The 22,205-nt window shown below is 46.4% G+C and overlaps 2 protein-coding genes across 3 annotated transcripts in view; one reads left to right on the top strand and one right to left on the bottom strand.

Moving 5' to 3' along the window:
• The window catches only part of TMOD1 (tropomodulin 1), an 83,302-nt gene extending 73,178 nt beyond the window's left edge, over positions 1-10,124 (top strand). Inside the window, exons 9-10 of the mRNA XM_059141481.1 lie at positions 3,085-3,229; positions 9,865-10,124. Of these exons, the coding sequence (XP_058997464.1) occupies positions 3,085-3,229; positions 9,865-9,929 (210 nt within the window). The 3' untranslated portion in view covers positions 9,930-10,124. The remainder of the gene's footprint in view (positions 1-3,084; positions 3,230-9,864) is intronic.
• The window catches only part of TSTD2 (thiosulfate sulfurtransferase like domain containing 2), a 30,974-nt gene continuing 12,675 nt past the window's right edge, over positions 3,907-22,205 (bottom strand). Inside the window, exons 5-11 of one of the 2 annotated variants that reach the window (XR_009346288.1) lie at positions 20,749-20,874; positions 19,786-19,891; positions 16,442-16,560; positions 15,783-15,941; positions 15,169-15,307; positions 12,431-12,961; positions 3,907-4,014 (exon numbers count right to left, since the gene is read on the bottom strand). Coding sequence is in view for 1 of the 2 variants with exons in the window: in XM_059141480.1 (XP_058997463.1) it covers positions 12,627-12,961; positions 15,169-15,307; positions 15,783-15,941; positions 16,442-16,560; positions 19,786-19,891; positions 20,749-20,874 (984 nt within the window). In the remaining variant the exon portion in view is untranslated. Of the gene's footprint in view, positions 4,015-11,399; positions 12,962-15,168; positions 15,308-15,782; positions 15,942-16,441; positions 16,561-19,785; positions 19,892-20,748; positions 20,875-22,205 lie in introns of those variants that run through there. The other variant, XM_059141480.1, reaches the window with a different exon arrangement.

Genomic DNA, 22,205 nt, shown 5'->3' with positions numbered 1-22,205 from the left:
GTGCTTCGACGGCTTCACTTGGTACACAATGATCACTAAATCTCAAAATAACAGATCAGAGTTTTGATTCTGGCAGTGTCCCTATGGCCTCTTCTCTCATCTGTGGAAGGATTGAGGCTCTGAAGAGGGATAGCCTGAGAACAAAGCAAGAGTGATACTTCTTAAGATGTGTGCACATTTCTTATTTTACTCTTTAATGTAAAAATAATGGTTTTGGTCAAAGATTAACACTGGGAAGACTGGCCATGATTATCTAGTAGAATCCTGTATTTTCTCCAATATACCTAGACACATCTGCACATATCCCAGGCATACTGGACGCCTGTGTGAGAACATGGGCCTAGAGGATCCTCAGAAGTCTTTCCAGTGTCAGGTCAAGGTCAAGCCCTGGCTCTGGCATTAAGTGGAGGGAGCACGTTCCAGCTTCCCTCTATACATGGGTTCCGTTTACTCATCTCTAAGACGACGGAGGGCCAGTTGCTGCCTGTGCTGCCTCCCCAGGGATGTAGGGAGGGTCAGTGGGGGAAGTTTGCATGGGGCTGCTCTGTGCTCTTCACTGAGTGTCACGGAGTGTCAGCTTTGCAGAAGCAGCCCTCACAGACGCTGGCAGCTCCTCCACTCAGGGGACACTGTGCTTTCTGAGATGAGCCCCTCCTGAGTTCTAGCAGGGCTTTCCCGGAGAACAGCCTCAAGGAGAGGCCAGGCTTCCTACTAAGTGGGGTGGGTGGGGGACCTTCCAGTTCCTTCTTGGGCCCTTATATGGTCTCTATACTCTCTGCCAGGCCAAGTGGGCCAGAGCCGAGGGCTGTGCTGAGTCCTCAGAGGACAGGCCTGAGCTCTTCCCAGCTCTTTCAGGAGGCGTGACAAATGGGCAATGGAACTTTACCAGTGTCATTCTACCTGCCCAGCTTGGTGTTCCCAGCCCCATTTGAGCCCAGACAGACTCTGGTGTACTCATAAGACCTTGAAGGAGTTCTCCATAGGCGCCTCAACTAAGGTCCCTGCTTGTTCCTTTGGATGGTGAGGTAATCTATCTTCTCAGCCCTCCTGTGTTGTTGTGCGTCAACTGTGTTCCTCCTTCCTCCATTCAGTTCCTTGACCTTGACCTGGAGGTATTGGGTACTATGTACTATCCAAGGGCTCACAGGCTAGGGAAACCCATGTAACATGATGATGGAAAGTTTCTACATCTGCACTGACCTAAATGCACAATTGAAATGTGGCCAGTGAGACTAAGGACCAGGGTATCAAATTTTATTTATTTCATGATTTAAATTTTAAAATTTAAAAATTCCATCAAACAATGGGCTGAGGATCTGAATAGACATTTTTCCAAAGAAGACGTCCAGATGGCCAAGAGGTACATGAAAGGATGTTCAGTACCACCAAATATCAGGGAAATGCAAATCGAAACCACAATGAGACATCACCTCATCCGTATCACAATGGCTAAAACAAAAAGAACAAGAAATGACAGTGTTGGTGAGAATGTGGAGGAAAAGACACCCCTGTGCACTACAGGTGGGAATGTGAATTGGTGCAGCCACCATGGCAAACAGTATAGAGGTTCCTCAAAAAAAATAAGAAATATAGCTACCATATGATCTAGCAATCCCACTTCTGGATATTTACCCGAAGAAAACAAAAACACTATTTTGAAAAGATATTTGCACATCCATGTTCATTGCAGCATTTTTTTACAATAGCCAAGATATGGAAACAACCGATGGATGAATGGATAAAGAAGATGCGGTGTATATGTATCTGTACACACACACACACACACACACACACAGGACTACTACTCAGTCATAAAAAAGAAGGAAATACTTGTGATCTCACTTGTGTGTTGAACTTAAACAAAAAGAGAAAAGAACCAAGTTGATAGACACAGGGAACAGACTGGTGGTCACCAGAGGTGATGGGGGAAGGGTGGGTGAGATGGACAGAGGGGACCTCCTTGTCCTGGCCGGGACCCCAGGACAGTCTTGGTGAAAGTGAACATTCTTGTCTTGTTCCCGCCCTTAGGAGGAACATCTTTAAGTCTTGGTGTGATGTTAGCTCGTTCTCCATGTCTCTTCAAATATCTTTAAGCTTATGTTTATTTTGTATTATCTTATTATATGTGGTAACAGGAAATTCAAACCATAAGTTACAAAGAAGAAAACAAAAACTCTCCTCAATCCCACCACCACCAGGACACTTGCTGGCTTTTTCTAGACATTAGGCATATATATGTGTATGGAAGATACATGTAACTTGACTTAAATATGACCTGTTTTATTACTGGGCTTTTTTTCTCTATATTTATAGTTTTGTGGTGGTCATTCAGGGCCTGTGACCAAAGATTTGCATCACTATCTGACGGCTTTCATGTTCTCCTTTAAAGTTCAGCTGTCATTTACTTGAGAACCCGCTCTACATGAGGTTGCCTTCCTTTCCCCCAGGATTATAAATAAGACTGATGAACATCCTCATTGTATCCTTCCCAACACTATATTATAGGTTCTCCTTTTCTTTTGTTTTCTTTCACTCTTTGTCACTAGAGATCTTGGGGTAGGGAACCAACATGATCAGAGGCAGAGAGGCTTTAGAAAACAAACTCTGGGCATTCCCAACTTACTGTGTGACCTTAGGCAAATCTTTTTCCCTTTCTGGGCCTCGACTTCCTCACTTGGAAATTGAAGGGATTCATCAAGTGGCTGGTTACCAAACCTGGTTATATATTGACATCACCTGGGAGCTGGAAAAACCACAGACACCTGAGTCTTATTCCCAGAGATTCTGATTTAATTAGTATGGAATAGAGCCTAGGGAGTAGAATTGTTCATTTTTTTTGAGACTTGTTCATTTGAAGAGTCCTCCTGCTCGAGTTTTCTAGGAAAGATCTGTTCTTGGCGTCTAGCAGGGCCTAGGTTCGAATCCCAGCTCATTCGCCTTCTCCAAACTTCCAATTCCCTGGTCTTGGTTGGGGGTAGGGGGGAGTGGCTAAAGTCCCCGCCCACCACACCAGCGTTCTGCGTCTAGAGAGGAGCTCCTGCACAAACCGGTGAGTGGTGACTGCTGTTCTTTCCTTCATCAAAGAGCCAGCCTCTGGGCAACAAAGTGGAAATGGAGATTGTGAGCATGTTGGAAAAAAACGCAACGCTTCTCAAGTTCGGCTACCACTTTACCCAGCAGGGACCCCGGCTGCGGGCCTCCAACGCCATGATGAACAACAACGACCTTGGTGAGTAATCCTGGGCTACCCGCCCACCTGCTGTCGTTTTCCCACCATCCTGCGGGGCGGGGTGCGGGGCGGTATGGCAGGGAATATTCCACTGATACCTTCTCTTCTTGAGTCCCACTCCTGACTCTGATGTTGGTCACAGTTCCTTGGTTTCTGTTGGTACCTGGCCATCCGCCTCTCCTGGCCTGTGCGCGCTGCTCTGGTGTCCGGTGGGAGCAGAGGCTGAGCTCGTTCCTTCCCGCAAGCTCAGCACGCACAGGGCTGGAGCCCCATTGCGCCATCCGCACCTTCTTTCGCTGCCTGAAAGGAAATGTGGCAGAGCATAGGCTCACTGGGAGTCTTTCCCTCTCTGAATACCCTTCCCGAGCTCAGAGTCCGCTCCCCGACCACCCGAGCATCATGTCTGGCTCTAGTCCCAGCCCCCAAAGCCACGGGACCAGCACACCTACCCAAAACCCAGGCCCAGCAACCTCGCAGGGCTTTCAAGGTAAAAGCTGAAAATGTTGACTTCATAGAAAGTTAAGCCAGTTCCATTAATTTCATCTCAGTTAAAAGCACAGCTTATATTTTTTTCTGAAATGGAAAGGAAAGAAAATGTCACCATCGTTTTTGATGAGCGTGGGCCAAACAGGTATGCGAGTCCGCCGGATGAGAAGTGCAGTTGATCATTGACTTACTTCCAGGTGCCTGTTGTTTTCAAGCTCTCCCAGCGTTTATGACTTGTATTCCTGCTGACTGCTAAAAGGATCTGATACAGTGTCCAAAAACGACTTTGCCTTCTGAGACTGTAGGGAAATAGGAGGGAAAAAACGAGAAAAGGAGTTGGCCTAATACATTAACATAATTGATCATCGTATTTAGCTGTGAGTTTTCTCAACCAAGGCAAGAAGACGAACCAAGTTACAATACTCTTACTACAGAAAAGAAGGAAGCATAACAAGCTCAGAAAGAAAGGGAAAAAAGAAAAGAAAGGAGAGAGTTTCTTTCCGGGATTGAATTATGAAATGACTATGTTTTCTAAAGGACAGTGTCTTCAGTGAGCTTTTCATCAAATTCAAGCCTGTTCTATACGTGGGGTTTATGTTTTCTGTTTCTATCACTCAGTAAAATGCAAAGGGTTTAATACTGAAGCACATCTCAAAGTTCAGGTACGTCACTTTCTAGTGATGAGTCTGAGGCTAAGCTATTCCCTGGAAGGCCTGGAAGAATGGAGGGGAGTGTGTAGGTGCACAAGGCAGGTACTCACAGAACCTCTGCACCGATAACCACAGAGCTGCACACGCGCGCATGCGTGTGCACTCACACACACTTTAAATTGAGTTACTCAATTTAACAAGCATTTGTCAAAGTTCCATAAGGCAATATGGGTTCCTACTCTGGAGGATATGATAGTCCAGAAGTTATTCATTCATTGCCCACTCTAGGTGTCACTTTTTTCTAGAGCTGCAGGTCTAGAAAAGTCCATAAAGAAATACACACCTAGTATCCAGGTTTATCTGACGTGCCCTTATTTGAAATAAGCACAAATAATCATGAATCATTATTATGGCATCACAGAGGTGAGGGCTGCACTGAGCTGTGGAGGAAGGCCAGCAGTCCAAACGCTCTGGGCTTGGCTGGGATCCAGCTTCAGAGTCAACCCTCCAAAGCCCTGTGTTCTGATACCCATAGCCTCGAATTTTCCCCTCCCAGATTAGATGAAGCTTCAACTGTACCCCTGGCTCCCTGTCCCAGGGCCAGTGCAGCTTTTGTCTTCCAGTGGCAAAATGGTCTGGAGCCCTTTTCTAGGGACAGGTTCCAGATGACCAGGGGGTAGGGGTGCTGTGGTGGGGGAGGGGCACCAGAATTAGCTGTGGCCTGGATAACCTGGCCCTTGAGGACTCTTCCAGTCCTGAGGGTTTGTGCCTCTAAAACCCAGGCCCGACTCCTATCCCCAGCAGCTTGTGAAGTTACAACGGCGGGGTCCTAGAGTGCCAGAGCTGGAAGGACTCTTCAGACTCCCCCACTCCCAGTTCCCTTTCGGGGAAACTGAAGCCTGTGGGGGTGGACTGCCTTTCTAAGGGAGAGGCTCAGCCAAGTCCCACCTGTTGTTAGTTACAGCAGCATTTTGGGGACAACTCTGGTGTGCCCAGGACTGTGCCAGGGGACGTAAAGGGCAGCAGAAAGGCTAGTTCTTTGACTCCAGAACCTTTATGGCCTTTTAGGAGAGAAAAGACTCAAGGTGTGCCTGAAAATTCAAGAATGCCTGCAAAGTGTGCCCAGTGTGAGGAAGTGACTTGAGAGGACAGAGGCTGGTTAAGCAAAGCATCCTCATTGGGAGTGGGCCAATGGGCGGGGGGTGGGGGTGGGGGCTTTAACCAGCCTTGCAGGGAAGAGAGAGACTGGGGGGGGGGGCGGTCAGGTGTTCTCGGTGGCGGTACTAGCACAGGCGAAGGCAAGGTGGGAGGACCTAGTATTTCAGCTAAGAGAGACAGAAAAATTCAAAAGGAGTGGAAGGACTGTTATGGGGAGTTAGACCTAGAAGGAAAAATAGGAACTCACAGAGAAGGGAGGGAAGGGCATGCCAAGCAGAAGGAACAGCATGAGCAAAGGCAGGACCAGGAGTTTGGTGATGAGAGCAGGTAGGAGGTAAGACTGACAGCTTCCCGGACAGGACTGCCAGGTGATCAAAATGGGCCTCAGGGTTAGCCCAGGGGACTGTGCAGCTGTTCCCTTGGGGTTTCCCACCAAAGGCATTGGAGCAGAATCGCTTACATGATTACACATAATATTGAGTGCTGGTGGGTGAAATAGGATTTCTAGCTTTAAAGGCCAATTTGTGCCCATCTGCTAAATTTTGTTAAAGAAACGCTTCTGATTCAGATAGTGCACCAGCTTTCTCCTGCAAAAAAGCCCTTTCTTTCCAACACGACATTTTCATCCCGCTCTCAGGGCTCCGATGAGGCAGACAGGCTTCTGTGCTTTCCAGCTGCATGTTTTTATCCCAAGAGCCTCCGGTGGGTCGTACCTAGCCTCTGCGGTGGTTAGCAGTGCTCGCTGCTGCAGCAGGGAAGGCAGGCGGGGCCCAGCCTCTCCAGCTTCCTTCTCACTCCAGCCTGCACCCTGCTGGCTCTTGGCTCACAGACAGACTCGGTGGTGGGTTTTGCCTACCTGCAGGGTGGGTGGGCTCTTCCTTGGGGGCTGTTCGATCCCCAAGGCCAGAGGTCAGCCTGTGCCTCTGCTTACATGCAGCCTGCCGGGGCCCATTCCAGCTGGTGTGTCTTCAGTCCTTCCCATCCTTTGCACTGAGCGGCCAGCTGCACGGCGGTGTCAGGGAGGAACTGTGGGTCCCCATCTATGTTTTCGTCTAGCGATACCTCAGATGACTCCTACCTCTACACTATTTATAGCTGAGAGCTAAGCATGGCTCTCGGGTCCTGTAAATCTGCCTCCAAAGCTCTCTCCACTTAATGAACTCAGGATTGCCAGCTCCAACTTAAGACCGTTGTATGTGTGGAGGTGGAGTGGGGACGAGGGCTAACCTGTTTCAAAGCAGGAAACACCCGTTCCTGGGGAAGTCTCTCTTCTACTGTATTCTCAAGGAAGGCTTTTCTAAAAAGCACCCCAGACACCATGTATCCCGAATCAATTTCATCATCATCCCCCAGAACTACTCATACAAAGGGTATTACTTTCCTCACAGGCCTCCAAGCCCAAAATCTGGGCCTCTGTCTATATGCTGCTCCCACCGCAGCCAGTCAGCCCTCTCCGGGCCATCCCCCTTGCCCTGCCTCGTGCCAAGCCCTCAGCACATTCGCCTCCTGTCCTGCAACTTCTGTGAGCTGGCCAGCAACTCTCACAGAGCGCCCATCCCAGAGTTTGTCTGTCACTTTGCTTAGTACCCTTGCTGGGCTCCCTCTTCCCTCAGGGGACAGTCCTCAACACGTCCCTCAGTAGTCAGAGCTGATACGTACACCACGCCTCCTGAGTGCCAGGTGCCGCCGTGAACACTTCCTGTCTTACTTAACCACGTGAGGCCCCCAACAACTGGCTGAGTGAGGTCCCATTACTACCCCCCACTCTGCAGGAAGGAAGTGGAGGACTGGAGAAGTAGGTAAGGTTACCTGCAGTCCGTGGGTGCAGGTGGGGTTTGAGCTGCAGTCGGACCTCAGAGCCTGTGCCCCCGTCTCCCTTCATGGTGAGGACGTGCTGGGACTTCTGTCCCCTGACAAGCCAGTCTCTTACCCCATATTAGCACCAGCCAGTCCCAGGAACTTGAGTGCTCCCAGTGACCCAGGCCAAAGTATCCCTGTAGAGGGCTCCTACTCCTAACCCGCCCCTTCCCTTCTCAGTCTGCCCCTTTATCCTTCCAGACTCGGTGCACACGTTCCCTGCCGTCCTTCCGACCACTTCCTTCATTATGCTTCATACCTGATAGAGAGCTACTGGGAACATATAGTATGTTCTCAAACTCACTGTTGGTCTAGCTTGGTGCCCTGTTAAGCTAGATCGTTACTTCTGATCCTTGTGCCTGGCACATAATGGCACTCGGTGAATATTACTGAACATGTGAATTTAAAATGCTTCCCAAAGACATGATAGAGGGGTTCGAGCTTGACAGGAAGTGGTGGAAGGAGCTTGAGCAGCAGATAGAGGTTGGTCCAGACGCCCAAAGATTCTAACTGTCCCAGCGAACAGGTCTGGCCATTGCCATGATAAGGATTTTGCTCTAATGGAAGTAAAAAGCAGAATTGAATTGAAGGAAGATGTTGGGAGACCTGGGCTTCTGCTTCCGTCACTTATTCCCTGTGACTTGGGCCAACTTACTTCCCTCTCCTGGCCTCAATTTCCTTCATCATTAAAATGGAAAAGAGTAACACCTAAGCAGGTGGCTGCCTTGCCCTTTTCCCCCATGCGGTCCCCATGAGAGCCAGGGCTAGGGGAGCTGTGGGGCTCCTGCCCAGGGTACACAGTGAGGGCACGTGGTGGGGAAAAGAAACCTGGGATCCCTGTCTGTATCCTGAACCATGGGCTGGGGACTCAGGTTCCCATCCTGATTCTGCCACTAGCTCTTAGGGGTTCTCGCTCCCTTTTGTTCTCCAGGGGAAATTTGCGGATGCTCTTGTAAGAATCAGCTGTGTAGGCCCTATGTAGACAGTCCCAGATTGTCCTGAGGGAGGTGCTGGGTTGAGGCTCCAGATGAGCTACACACCCTGAGTCTGTCTAGGACCAGCTTTACTGCTTCGGGCATGAAATGTAGCCTCTCTGCCGTACTTTCCTGCTCCGTAATGTGGGAAAGAGAACAATGCTGACCAGAATTGGTGGCGGGCTCCAGTGAGGTTCTGGATGTAGAAGAGGTGTAATGAGGACCGCCCTGTGGGGCATATGCTTGCACAGCTAATGTGCCGATAACTTACATGTCTGGCTCATGTAAACTCTCTGGTCACTTTGGACGAAACTTCTCTGCTCTTCGGGTTCTGGTTTTTGTTCCCTGACCTTTTCTCCCAAGCTGCTGGACATTCTGATGGTGTCTGGGGCCTGGGCTGGATGCAGTGTCTTCTCTCCGGGAAGAGAGCCCACCGATTTGCATTCATTATTCTCTGACAGGGTGGAGGGGTGGGTAGGAGCTCAGGGACAGGCTGAACTCCAGCCCCAGTCTGGGTGAGCTGTGTGCTCCGGCTCCCAGCCACAACCCCATACCACCCCTTCCCAGGAACTTCTGCTCTGTTATTCTCCGTGTCCCGCACAAGCTGACCAGGTTCTTGGTGGAGCTTGCGACGATCTGGTGGCCGCAGGTCTACTGGCTCAGCTCAGGAAATGGAAGACATCTAAGTACAGACAGACTTCTTTCCTTGGCTGCCACAGCCACCAGCAGCCTCCTTGACTGCCACCTACTGGTTGTCCGGACTTTTGGACCTTTCTCTTGGGGCGGATCTAGCCGGCTCCTTGGTCTGCCATCTGCAGACACTGAAATTCTTTCAAAACACTCTCCCATGTGACAACACAGGGCCCCCCTTCCTCCTCTCCGTTACCCAACATGTAACAACTCCAGCCTGCAACCTTCTGGCTTGCGCTTTCCTCTTTATGGCATTTAACAACTTTGTTAAGTGAACAGTATTTGAGCTTCTGTTGTCTTGCCTCTGGGAAAATGTCAGGGTTAACACTAAGGGGACACAGATACTGCAGGGTAATCTTCAAGGGTGGAAACTTATTTTTTTTTAATAAGACAGGAGGCAGGCCAGAACTCAGAAGGAGCTGTGGGAAATGATTCCAGCAGGTTAAGACCCTACTCTCATGACCATCAACTGAACTTTGGCCCTTATCTGAGCCCCTGGGAGGAAAGATCTTCAACTGCAGGGCCTCTGGTATAAAACCAAACACAGTGGAGACAGATAAAGCGGGTTTTACGCCTGTGTGGTCAGAGGCTTAGCAGTAGTTTATGAATGAGTCAACACGCAGCCCTCATCAGGGAACGCTGACCAGCAGGAGGGCCCTTACACAGCCCTTACACATAACCATCCTTTAGAAACAACAGACATTGGACCTTGCTAACAGAAAAGTTAGCGAGAAGCTTCCTAGGGCTTTCTCAGAGCCATAGAGGTGGTTCCCAGAGCACAGGGTCAGCTGGCTTATTTCTCATCTCCATTCCTTTCCAGTGAGGAAGAGGAGGCTCGCAGACTTGACTGGGCCCATCATTCCCAAGGTCCGAAGTGGTGTCTAGTGTGTGGCGGGGAGGACGGCGCCTTTGAACTGCACATGTCCTACTGATCATCCGTGCTCTGCAGTGGAAACCAGAAGGCAAAATGCCGGCACAGAACCCTTTTGTGGTTCAGTTTTTGATGCACTAAGGTTTAGGTTAACTAATGGTTGTAGTTGAAAATTTTATAAACTATGGTTAATGTGAAGTTTTTCTTTAGTCACAGAAGTTCAGTCTGGTTATTATTTAAAAACTAAGAAGACCCCAAACCAACAGATCTTACTGAAGTTGTTCTAGCAGCAGGACTTAGCCCTGGGAGCCCAGTTTTGGTGGCCTCACTGCGTGGTGTTTCAGGGGTATTTAGCATGTGTACCACAGGAACGAACAGCCCACTCTTCTGCGTGGCTGAGACGCGTTATAAAATACTTTATTATGAATTTGATTTTAGTATTTAGCAAACAGATCATCGTTCTCTATTAATCCTCCTTTAAATTTGAAGAACCTCAAGATTAAAGTTGCCAAATAGATTACTGGGTCAGGAACACAATTCTGCCCTTCAAGAAAGAGAGATTGAAGCCACAGAGCTCTGCCAGGAATCCAGGAATGAGATTCCTTTTGCTGGATACGAGGAAATGATGAAAAGGCCAATGGTGAAATTTCAGGTTTCAAAAAACATCCTTTCTTTACCAATCCCAGGCAACAAACATTTCCCTGAGTGTTCTTTATGAACATCTGGGATTTATTTACAATTTGATATTGGAATTGGAAAGAATTTTTTCCTTATTGAATGTCAACTGCAACGATGTGAAAACCTATGGCCAAATACTTGAAAACACCCTTCCACATTGCACGGTGGTCTGATGGCTAACGTGAGGTAAAACACTAGAGAAATTTCTAGTCCATCGCAGCTATGCTTACAGATTTCAACCATGTGTCACGACATTCATTAGACAAGTCACCACTGGGCGCCTGGGTGGCTCAGTGGGTTAAGCCGCTGCCTTCGGCTCAGGTCATGATCTCAGGGTCCTGGGATCGAGTCCCGCATCGGGCTCTCTGCTCGGCAGGGAGCCTGCTTCCTCCTCTCTCTCTCTGCCTGCCTCTCTGCCTATTTGTAATCTCTGTCTGTCAAATAAAAAATAAATAAAATCTTTAAAAAAAAAAAAAAAAAAAAGACAAGTCACCACTGATCATGCCTGTAAAGAAAGCCTCTGAAGGCCAACGGTGAAGAAAATCCAGATATTAAAGAATTAGGAAACCCTGGGCAAACCATCCCAAGATGATGATTCTGAAAATGTAATTATGGTGTTTCTGCCAGATCCCTTTTTAACATCATGTGCATCTCTTGGGATCCAGCAAAAATGTTAAGCCACTATGCCCTTGTGCCTTTTAATATACCACAGTGCCAGTAAAACTAGCATGTCTGTTGCTTGGGAGTTATTTTCCTGAGTGATTCAGCAAATCTTATGATAAAGGACAGGCCAAAGATCTGACAAGCGTAAACCAAGCTGCAGAGCACTGAGCAGAGGCTTTTGACGAGGAAGGAAAAGTCTCGCACACTGAACTGTAATGACGCGGCCAGTGCAGGGTAACCGGAGGTGCAGCCAGGGCCTCCCCGAGATGGAAGAGTGTCTACTGAGGCTACGGGCGGGCCGGGAGTGGCACCACGCTGCTGGGATGGCCAGCCCCACTAGGCTTCTTGAAACACAACTGTGGCTGCATTCTGCATCACTGGAAACTGCAATATAATATTAAATCTGTTGGTCTATGGATGGTCGTGTATGTGTTTCCTGTGGCTCGTGTGACATGGACATGCGCCTGACACATTGGCCAGAGGCCGGGAGACTACCCCAGCAGTGCCGAATGGCCTCACTCCGAATGTGTTTATATCCCGGCACGTTCACGTCCAAACTGCCCAAACATCAGGGTCCTCAAGCTAATATGAATCTCTCAAAGACTGTACTTAAAAGCCAAGAGTGTGGGTACTGGAGGGGAAACAGGGACTCTTAGGGGGAGATCACTCACAGAAATCGAATCAAAACAATGAAGGTGGGCAACCTTTCAGATCATCTGCTCCATCAGGTGAGCTGTTGGGTTTTGACCAGGGGATGGCTATTTTTTTCCATAAAGGGGCCAGATCGCAAACGTTTTTGGCTTTGCAGACCATATGGTCTCTGTTGTAACTACTTAATTTTGCCACAGATCATATGCAAATCAATGGGTGTGGCTATTCCACTAAAACTATTTACCAAAACCAGAAGGCCAGTCAAATGTTCTATTCTGCAGATCCTGATTTAGGGATGAGGGTAGGAGCGGATGGTAGGTGATGGTAGGTAGCAGGAATGGCCTGCTTCCAAGGAGTCCCCCTCCAAGGACATAGCTTTCATGCTTTTGCCACCAGGATCAACCGGTCTGCTGACGAGACAAGTAACTATTACCAGCCTGCTGCATGGCACAGAAAGGGCATGACCTGGTCACCAGGCTCAAGGCTCTCTCCCCCAACAGCGCTGGGATCCTACACAGCTCACCTTTTCCTGTGTTCGGGCATCTTCTGAGTCAAATGTCTCAGGTAAGTGGTCAGCACCCTACCCCCTCTTCCCGGCCCCTCTGAAGCTTAGGTGGCCAATATGGTATCCAGTTTATGATGCTGGCAAAACCAGCATTCAAGTTCAAGTTTTTTTGCTGCTGCAGCTCTGATATTTTCCAATGTGTGGTCACTGTGAACTAGCTTTGTGCAGGCCTGGGGAAGTGCTGCTTCTCCTCACATATGCGTGGCCCATCCTCACCAATATCTGGCTTCAGCTCGGGGCTCATGGGGAGCCGCACCTGCCGTGGCAGCTCGCTGGGTATGCGTGGCCGTCGGGCAGTACACTCACATTCCTCTTTAAAGCTGTTCTGGGTGGGACTCAAAGCCAACCTCCTCCCTTTGTCTTGACATGTGACACAACAGGCTGTGAATCCTTGTTGTTGGCAAGCAGGGCAGGTCAAGATGAGCTGGCGGCACTGGGGAGTTGAGCAGAGTTTATACTGGTCCCATGGGACTCCACAGTATGAACATTCTGGGGAAGAAAGAAAAGTCCCAGTTCCAAACACATACATACACGTGTACACATGTAGACAGGTACTTCTCCAGGTCCTCAAGGTAACTCTCAGCACACGAGCTAATATACCCCATTAGGCCTGGGAAGGTTTCTAAAGAGTAAGTCTCCTGTCCTCACCCCCACTATTTGGTGGTTGGGGAGTCATCTGGAAACTGTCTTCCTTTTTTTGTTTAAAGATTTTATTTATATATTTGACAGAGATCACAAGTAGTAAGAGAGGCAGGCAGAGATGCGGGGAAGCAGGCTTCCTGCTGAGCAGAGCCTGATGCAGTACTTGATCCCAGGACCCTGAGATGGTGGCCTGAGCCGAAGGCAGAGGCTTTAACCCTCTGAGTCACCCAGGCGCCCCTGGGAACTATCTTCCTGATTGCAACATTCTGTGACTCATTTTTTTCTTTTTCCTATTTAGAAAATAGGAAACAAGGATCTTAAGCACAAGTTGCAGAATTGATAGTTCTGTGTGAATTTGGATGGGAAAATAATTATCTTTATTTTCACCACCCCACACCAAATGTAGCACTTCCTTTGATTGTTAATGTCAGCAACAGATCAGTCCCATGTCAATATCCTTCATTCCAAAGCTGGTCAACTACCCCTTAGTTCAATGATCCTGACTGAATGAATGAGGAATGAATGAGGAATGATCCTCATTCCCCTTTCTCATGGGAGATAGCATATGTGAATACAAATGATGCCACACCTATATTCAGCTCCTGCAGTCCACGCCCCTCCTCCCCAAGCCTGAGGTTCTCCTGCTTTTGCTAACTGATACCTGATCACCCAATTCCTAAAAAAAACTCCCATTATCTATTTTCTCAGCCTATTTTTCCCAACTGACTTTCTGTTAGCAATGACAAAAACATCATTCTTCAAGTCTCCTCAACTAGTTTTATCTAAACTACCTTTGGGCCTTCCCTCTTGCCTTCACACTCACATGCAAGTACCCATCAAATCCTGCCAACATGTCCTCAGTAACTTTTCGCAAATCCACTATTTCTACTTATTTGTAATTTATACTTTATCTAGCTTAGAAACAGACTTTGAGTAGCTTTTGAGACACAAATACAAGATAATTAAAATTAATAAAAAGATCAAGAAGAAAGGGGAGAAGGCAATCATACTCAAATCTTATTCATTATCACAGTGGTAATTCAATCTTAGGCCCTGATCACAGGAGTTCCAGAAAGTTACAGCAGCCACTAGGGTTGTCTGCCTATGACCTTTCCTGTTTAAAACTATGGCATCCAGACAGAGTCAATTTTCTTAAGGATCATTTCCATCCTCCTCTTACTAACCTCATTTGGTACCTCCACATCGGTGAGGACTTAAAACTAGAGTCAAAGCATAGGCCTCTTGAGCTCACATCCTCCTGTGGCCACCCCTGCCTCTGGGCTTGGCCCTGCATTCAGCTCCCACCGTGGACTTACCCGGCCACCATCGAGAAGTACCTAACCTACCACATGTGTCTACAGACGACATGAACTAGAGATTCTTAAAATAAAACACACAGGATTACAAAGGAAGTCAATTATATAGAAATACAAAATATCAAAACATTTTTAGGAATCTATGATATAGGTAAAATATTTATTAACACATTAAATAAGGCAGGGGTGGGGGCTATAACTACTTCCACTTTGAGACAATGATGAGCATAAACGCTACTGGGAGAAGTCTGCAGCAACATGGAACTATGGTGGTTTCTGTTAACGGTGAAGTCACTGGTGCATCTAATATTATTGATTTGTTGCTGACATTAACAAGCACAGGAAGTGCCACATTTAGTGTGGGGAGCTGAAAATAAAGATCTATTTATTTTCCCATCCAAATTCACACAGAGCCACCAAATTCTACAACCCCCTGTTTCAGCCTATTAGTTGAACTCCCAGCCCACAGGCAGAGCAAGTGACCTCGTCCCCCCTATAAAAGACTCACCTAACTGGCAAACGGGGAAGCCAGGACCCAGGACAGGCCTCCCGATTCCTGATCCAGAGTTCTGTCTATTTCACTGTTACACTGCCAACTCTGCTGGGAAACTGGTCATACTATGTTACTTCTTTTCCCTGTTTTCTTCTTCACATGACCAGTACTGGCCTGCCTTCCAGAGGGTTCAAACACAGAACATGCCTGGTGGGGAGTCTAGGGCCCAGCCTATGCTGACCTACCTGACACTGTATCACTGTTGTAGGATAAGGCATAGCGCTCATCAAAAACAAACAGCTTCCCTTTGTAGAAACCATCGGGAAACTCCTCCAGGTACTTGTGGATGCCCCCTTTGAGCTGGAACACTTCCTGGCACACGCCCTGTATGAGGAAAAACAGGAGGAAATTTGAGGAGAGACAGGCAAAGACTGGTAAGAAGCTGCAGAGACGAGCAGCAGGTGATGACGGCAGTCAGGGCCTTCACTAGATCCTGGGGAGCCCAGCTATTTTTGCTCACCCCTAAATATAGAAAGACACCTGTTGGAACATGTAATGGGAATTTGTTCTTCTCAGGATCAAGCATACAGATTAGGAAAAGGGAGAGGTTAACTAAGCTTTCCATTCTGTACTTGAGGAGCCTCTAAGACCGTGAAATGCTCTCCCACATCTTGAGATGTAAGAACTTCAGGTTTTGTACCTACAGAATCTGTGCTGGAACCATTCAAGGGAAAAAGAAATCCCTGGGGGGCCAGGGCTGGGAGGAGGACTGAAGGTGGGGGTGGAAAGCTCAGCCCGTGCTATTAGTGGAACCTTCCTTACCCCTACACCTGCATCATCCCCAAGGGTTCTAACTTACCTTGGCCTTGAGGTAGGCTGAACCCCGCTCACACCGGATGCCCCCAGTGCAGTACATCAGCACCTTCTTCCCTTGGAAAAGTTCCAGATTTTTGTCAATGTAGCTAGGGAAGTAACTGAATTTCCTGATGTCTGGGGCTAAGCAGCCCTGGAATCGTCCCTACGATATAGGAAAAGCAGAAGGAAAATGATCAGAAAAACATACCTGGTAAGAAGAAAAGGTGTGTTGAATGCCGTCAGAGATAAGGGAGCACTGACCAGTTGCTATTCTCATCCTACACTCTGACCTTTCAACTTCAAGATCTGGAACTCAGAAACAAGGCTAGTGGGCTATGGGTCATCTTTCCCAGAGTCCTCAGTGGAACTGGACAAGCTGCCCAAAGCCAGCTTTACAGGGTTCTCGACACATGTCAAAGGTAGGCCCACGAGAGCCAAGAAGTACATTACGTGCCAAGAGGTCTTTCATTCTTCTTTTCTTAGACTTTCTCAGCAGATCCTGAGTTCAAAGGCTTGGGTTTTCTCTGAAGCTGCTAGTACTGGGGGGAGATCTGGGTGACTCGGCCACAAGTGGGCACACACGGCATCACTTGGCAAACATGCCATGATGTGGGAAGGGGGAAACCTACCGTTTCACGGACCTTGCTTCTGGTCTTTACTTACTATTTTGCTTTCATAAAAGTTTCTGCAGTCCAGTAAGATAGTACCACTTTGTTCTTCATTTGCCTGAGACAAAAATTTTTCTACTTCTTTATGAAATTCACCTGGGGATAAATGGATTCCTAAAACCAAACCAAAAATTTACTTAAGACAAAAAATCCAATCACAGCTAGCCCTGCCTAATGACTTAGATGTTGCTCTGTTTTCTTCTACCCAAACCATTATTCATAATTGCAATTGTGTCTGAAAATAACTCTGATGACCATGATGAAATTATTCAGTGATTCCAGATATCCTCACTTTCCTTCTTAGAAAGATAAGCACTGTGGAGACCTGGAGGTTTAGAAATGATTGTCAAAGAATTTTCCATTCTCATACTTGGTCCAACGCAGTGATAAAGGCCAGACGGTTAAACTGCCATGTGGGTTTGCTGGTCTTACATGGCCAGTGTTCTATTTTCATTGTACAGGGAGGGGACTGGGCATGTAAGTGCTTGACAATAGGCTTTGACTGTAACAAAGGCAAGCCCAAGTTCAAGGCTAAGAACCTTGACAGGCAGCTGAGGGTATAAATTTATGGAATAAAGTTGGACTGTTCTTTAAAAATACAAAAGGGTAAGAAGAAGGTGTCTAAGTCTGTGTCCATGAGTGAAAGAGAAAGGGTAGGAGGGGCTACAGCAGGAGGGACACATGCGAGAACAGAGCAGGAGGGAGAGGAGGGAAAAGCTAAAGCAGGCAGGAGAGAAAGGAAAGGAACAAAGTAAGTCAAATCCAAGGAGACTAAAAGGAGAGCACCTCAGTCTGGTGGGGTACCTGGCCTTCTAGACTCTCCAGAATAGAAATATTTCTGTATCTTTGGAGGTCCAGACATTCCAATCGATTGTGAAGAACTTCTGATGAATTTGGCAATGAGCAGTAACCCCCGCTCAAGGACAGGGGCTCTGGGGATGGCAGTCACCAACCACTCTTGGTAGAATGATGGCACCAAAGGAGCCTCATTCTGCTCAGAGGGGAACCTCAACAACCACCTGAAGCTGCTAAGTAGCCAGGTGGGGCTAGAGGCCCCAGCACGGCCAAGGACTCTAGGTTCTTACCTGCCCAACCCAGAATTATAAGGCGAATGTAATGAGACCAGAATTTATTCATTCTTACCACCTAATTACATGGTTACCAAAACAGGGGGGTGCAAAGGGAGGCTCAAAACTGGGATGAGAAGCTTGGAAATCTGCTAAGACTTCTACTGACAGGGTGCCATGGGGAACCCAACCTGCTCCCCATTGCTGCTCTCCTGGCCCTGCAAAGGCCAACTGGACAAGGGACTCAGAGAGACATATTTACAAGAGCTGCCTTCACACCACGTGGCTTAAATCCAAGCAGCCCAGCATGGCGTGGAGCCCACTGTCCCAAGCAATGGCCTGTAGCACCAAGAAGGAGCTCTTCAGTCATCTTGCTGAGTTTGGGACACTGTGCAGACACAGCCCTTTTGGGCCCTTCCCTCCTCATGCACGTGTCTCTTTTCCTGGATATTTGTATCCTACTCGCATTTCCTTCTGGCTTAATCCCTAGCATTCTTTTAAATCCCTACATATGGGGAAGTGAGCAGAGACAGCCAGACTTTTGTGCTTCCTGATGAAACAGGACAATACTACCTGTCAGGCAGTCTTGGGGAAGGAGAGAAGGGAAGAAAGAAAAAAGGAAGTTAAATCTGAATCTAACCAAGTCTCTGGATCTGAGGTGTCTAACTAGCCACCAGCCACATGGGGATGTAAGGCTCTTGAAATGTGGCCAGAGATGTGCTAGAATAAGAGTGACACCAATCCAGGATTTCAAGTACTTAGTAAGCAAAAAAAGGTAAATGATCTCAACAGTAATTTTTACATTGATTACATGTGAAAGTATTTTGCCTACATTGCATTGAAGCATATTACTAAAATGAATTTCACTTGTTTCCTTTTACTTTTAAAGTGTGACTACTTTTTAAAAACATAAAATTACATATGTGCCTCACAATTACATTTCTATTAGGACTGCTCTAAAGCTAACTACCACTCTGTAGGAAACACAGAGGACAGAGGAGATGCAGGCAGCTTTAGCCAGACTGTGGGAATCTCTATAGACAAAATGACCTAGTTTCTTCAAAAAATAAACAAAGGAGGGGGAAAAAAGGGAGGCAAGTGTATAGGTTAAAAGAGACTTAAAGAGACACAGGGATCCATCACAATGAGTGGACCTTACTTGAATCCCAATAAAAACAACTAAAAAAGTTATGAGATCCCCATGGGTACGATTTCTTCACACATGCTGACACACAATTCTGGAGAACAGCAAGCTCCTCCTTTGCTGGTTTAGCCAATTTTAAGCACTGGCTAGATATTTGATAATATTAAGGAACTATTATTAAGATGTTTTATTTAAATGTAATAATGGCTTTACAGTTATTATTTTTAAACATTTCTCTTTTAGAGGTCTCTACTAAAATATTTATGAATGTAATGACATGACACTGGATTCCCTTCAAAATGATCCAGGATGGGGGAAGGGGACAGGCTATAGAAGAAAGTTGACGATGAATGAGTAATTGCTGAAGCTATATGACAGGTACATGAGTTCACTGTATTCTTTTCTGTACTTTTTTTTAGCCTTTGAAATTTTCATAGTGAAAAGCAAAACAAAAACAAAAAACCCACCACATAAATGTCTTTCAACCATCTATGGTAACCACAAGGAAAAAGAGGAAGAGAACATTCTAGCGTACTTACAAACAAACTGCTCTGGATTTGAAAGGCACTTGTTTCCTGTAGCAAAAAGCCTATGCGTTATTCAGTTGATGAACTATTTACAAGTAATAATTACATTCCTCCCAGGTTGCTATCTTTGGAACAAGAAAACAACTTCTTGCCAAATCATCAAGAAGAAAAAGCATTCTAAGGGGTGAGTTTTCCATTACCATAGCACCAAAGAGAAGACCAGTTTAAACACTGAATAACTCACAGGCTAGCTATTACAGAGCTATTTTTTTTATAGGTATGATTAACATACAATGTTATATTAGCTTCAGATGTGTAAGGATTAAACAGTTCTGCACAGTACTCGGTACTTATCATGACAAGTATACTCTTAACCCCCTTCATCTACTTCACCCACCTTCCCTCTGGAAACTACCAGTTCTTCTCTATACCTAAGAATCTGGTTTTTTGTCTCTTTTTTCTTTGTTTCTTAAATTCCATACCCCAAAGCTACTTTAAAGAGGTGATTGTTGATCAGAGTGTCTGACTTCCACATTTGTTTCTATATCAAGTTTTGTCCCTCTGCAGAAAAGCAAAATTTTTCTTCTAAAAGCAAGCATACCAGGCTTCTTGTAGGAGATCTTATTGGGACTGATCCCCATGGGCACAATTTCTTCAAATACACCAACACGCAATTCTGGAAAACAGCAAGCCCCTCCTTTGCTGGTCTAGCCAATGAGAAGCAAAACAGAACAGTCTTACTCTCCAATCTCCAGATATAAGACAAGTGCCAAATATAACAATTGTATCTGTCGTATAATAATACGATAGATCAAGTCTTAAGAAACCTCAAAGTAAGAATTAATGTTTTAATAGGGAAAGGGAGCCAGGGCCTAAAATGTTTCAAATAATTCAGCACTAATAAATATTTATTGCATACATTCCACATACAGAAATGTTAAATTAAAAAAGTGTTTCTACAGCTATAAGCATTTAACTATAAAACTGAAACAACACTGAGTAATTTCATTATGTGAGATTACATCCTAGCTTTTGCTCTGGAGCAATGAGCTTTCTCTCCCTGCCACCACCAGCACTAACCCTAGGTAAGGCATTCCCCACCTTTATCACCTACCAAGCCTACCAAGCACAAGGTGACTCAAAGGAGCTCAGCTGTGACAGCAGCAGCTTTATCCCCCATGTGGCATGAAGTGCTGGTCTTGTAATTTCAAGTTTACTAAAAATTTTTAGTGATGCCCTGAAATAGCCAGGTGGTCCCTCCAGTGAGCAAATATCATCTAAGTTTAGAGTTAGATTGTGCAAACTGTCCTGTCCTTATTCTACAAGAAGGGAGACTGAGATCCAAGAGGGCACTCACTAACTTGCCCGAGACCACATGGTGGCTTCGTAAAGAACTGGATGTGGATGCTCCTTTGACCACACGGCCTCGCAGCCTACGAGGGGAAAGGTGTTTATCTGGCACTGCTTCCTTCGTACACTCTCCTCTTCAGTGCCTAGAGCACGAAGAGGCAGTGAAGCAGAAGGCAATGACTCTAAATCCATTTTTTTTTTCAATTTCTCTTACCTTAAAATCATCCTTACACATAAAATCCTTAAACAATGGGCAGGAAAGCATGACTTCCACATAGAGTCTGGTGGCGAGTTTGCTTCCACCAACTGTCCCATTGATTCCTTCTGTAGCAATTCGAACCTGGGACACAAGACAGTGAGAGAAGGGGAATGCAGTCTGTTCTTAGCTTAGTTTAAATCTTCCCGGGCCAGAACCGGCTTGTGTGTGTCCATGAGGTTAACAAAAATAGCAGAGACACAATAAAAGTGTTACCACATGAAGATACTTGTAGCTTTCTAAAATGGCACTGCCCACAATTCAGACAAGGTACTTAATAGATGTGCACTGGATGAGAGAATGGATTGAGTGAAAGTTCTGGAAAGCCCCATTTGCTGACCAATGACCAAAGAAATAAATTTCAAGCTTAACCTAAATCCAGGTCAGCACATCTAGGATCAAAACTCAGCTTTGCCACTTACTTGCTGTGTGGCCCTAAGAAAATTAACTTACTTCTCTGAACCCCAATTTCTTCACCTTGCTAAAACTGAGAAGAGAACCAGTAATGAAGAGGACTGCTGAGGAGATATTATCCAAGTCAGAGCACAGCTGAGAGCAAGGAATGCATGAGTACACCTCTGCACAGCGTTTGGGGGGAAGCACACGACCCCAAACCCACCCACTAGAATGCCAGTTCCATAAGGGTCTGTGTCTGTTGTTCACTGCTGTATCAGTGCTTAGAACAGTGCCTGCCAAGTAGATATCTGATTCATATTTGTTGAACAAATTAATGTATATCCATTTTGGAAGCTTTTTGGCTTCTCAAACACATAGTTTCTTTGAAATGCTTCAGTGGTTGGGGCAATTTAGAACCTGGGTTAAGTTCCTCCCTTAAGAGACAATGCTTAGGGAGGCCTGCAAAGTTAGTTGTCCTGGTACTATAAAACTCTGTGGATGAGTTTAAAGCTGGATCCTCTTTAGAAGGAGCTGAGCTCTCTAGAGCAAAGTGCTAGAGACAAAGCACGACGCTCAAGTATCATGGTACTCTATGGAGAGAGAGGTCCTCTATTATTATTAATACCATTGATACAACAATGATACCTACCAGTGCATTAGAACTTGAAAAATGTAAAAGCTGCCCTTTTTCAGGGCCCAGAGAAGACATCATTTTATTTGTTGCCTCACTTCACTCTTTAGGGCCTGGATATAAATGGGATTCATTTCATAAGCTAGTGCCAACTCACTAGCAGTGGCTAGCCAGAGTTTCATGATGAGGATTCTGGATCACATCCGGGCTCCTTGGGAAAATACTGCAATCTGATAAAGCCTGTTCTGGGCATGAGAGAGGAAAGCAGAAGGAATATGCCATCCCTGCTGTATAGACTACTCTCCCACCAACCAACTAATACTTTTTCAAGGGCCTACACAGAAAAATAGAGGTGAACCAATGTGTCAGGAAGTCTACTCTAAAACTG

This window comes from Mustela lutreola, chromosome 12, assembly GCF_030435805.1.
Source record: "Mustela lutreola isolate mMusLut2 chromosome 12, mMusLut2.pri, whole genome shotgun sequence".
Taxonomy (NCBI): Eukaryota; Metazoa; Chordata; class Mammalia; order Carnivora; family Mustelidae; genus Mustela; species Mustela lutreola.
Note: the sequence above shows the minus strand (reverse complement) of the source record. Positions and strands in the feature narration are given on the sequence as shown.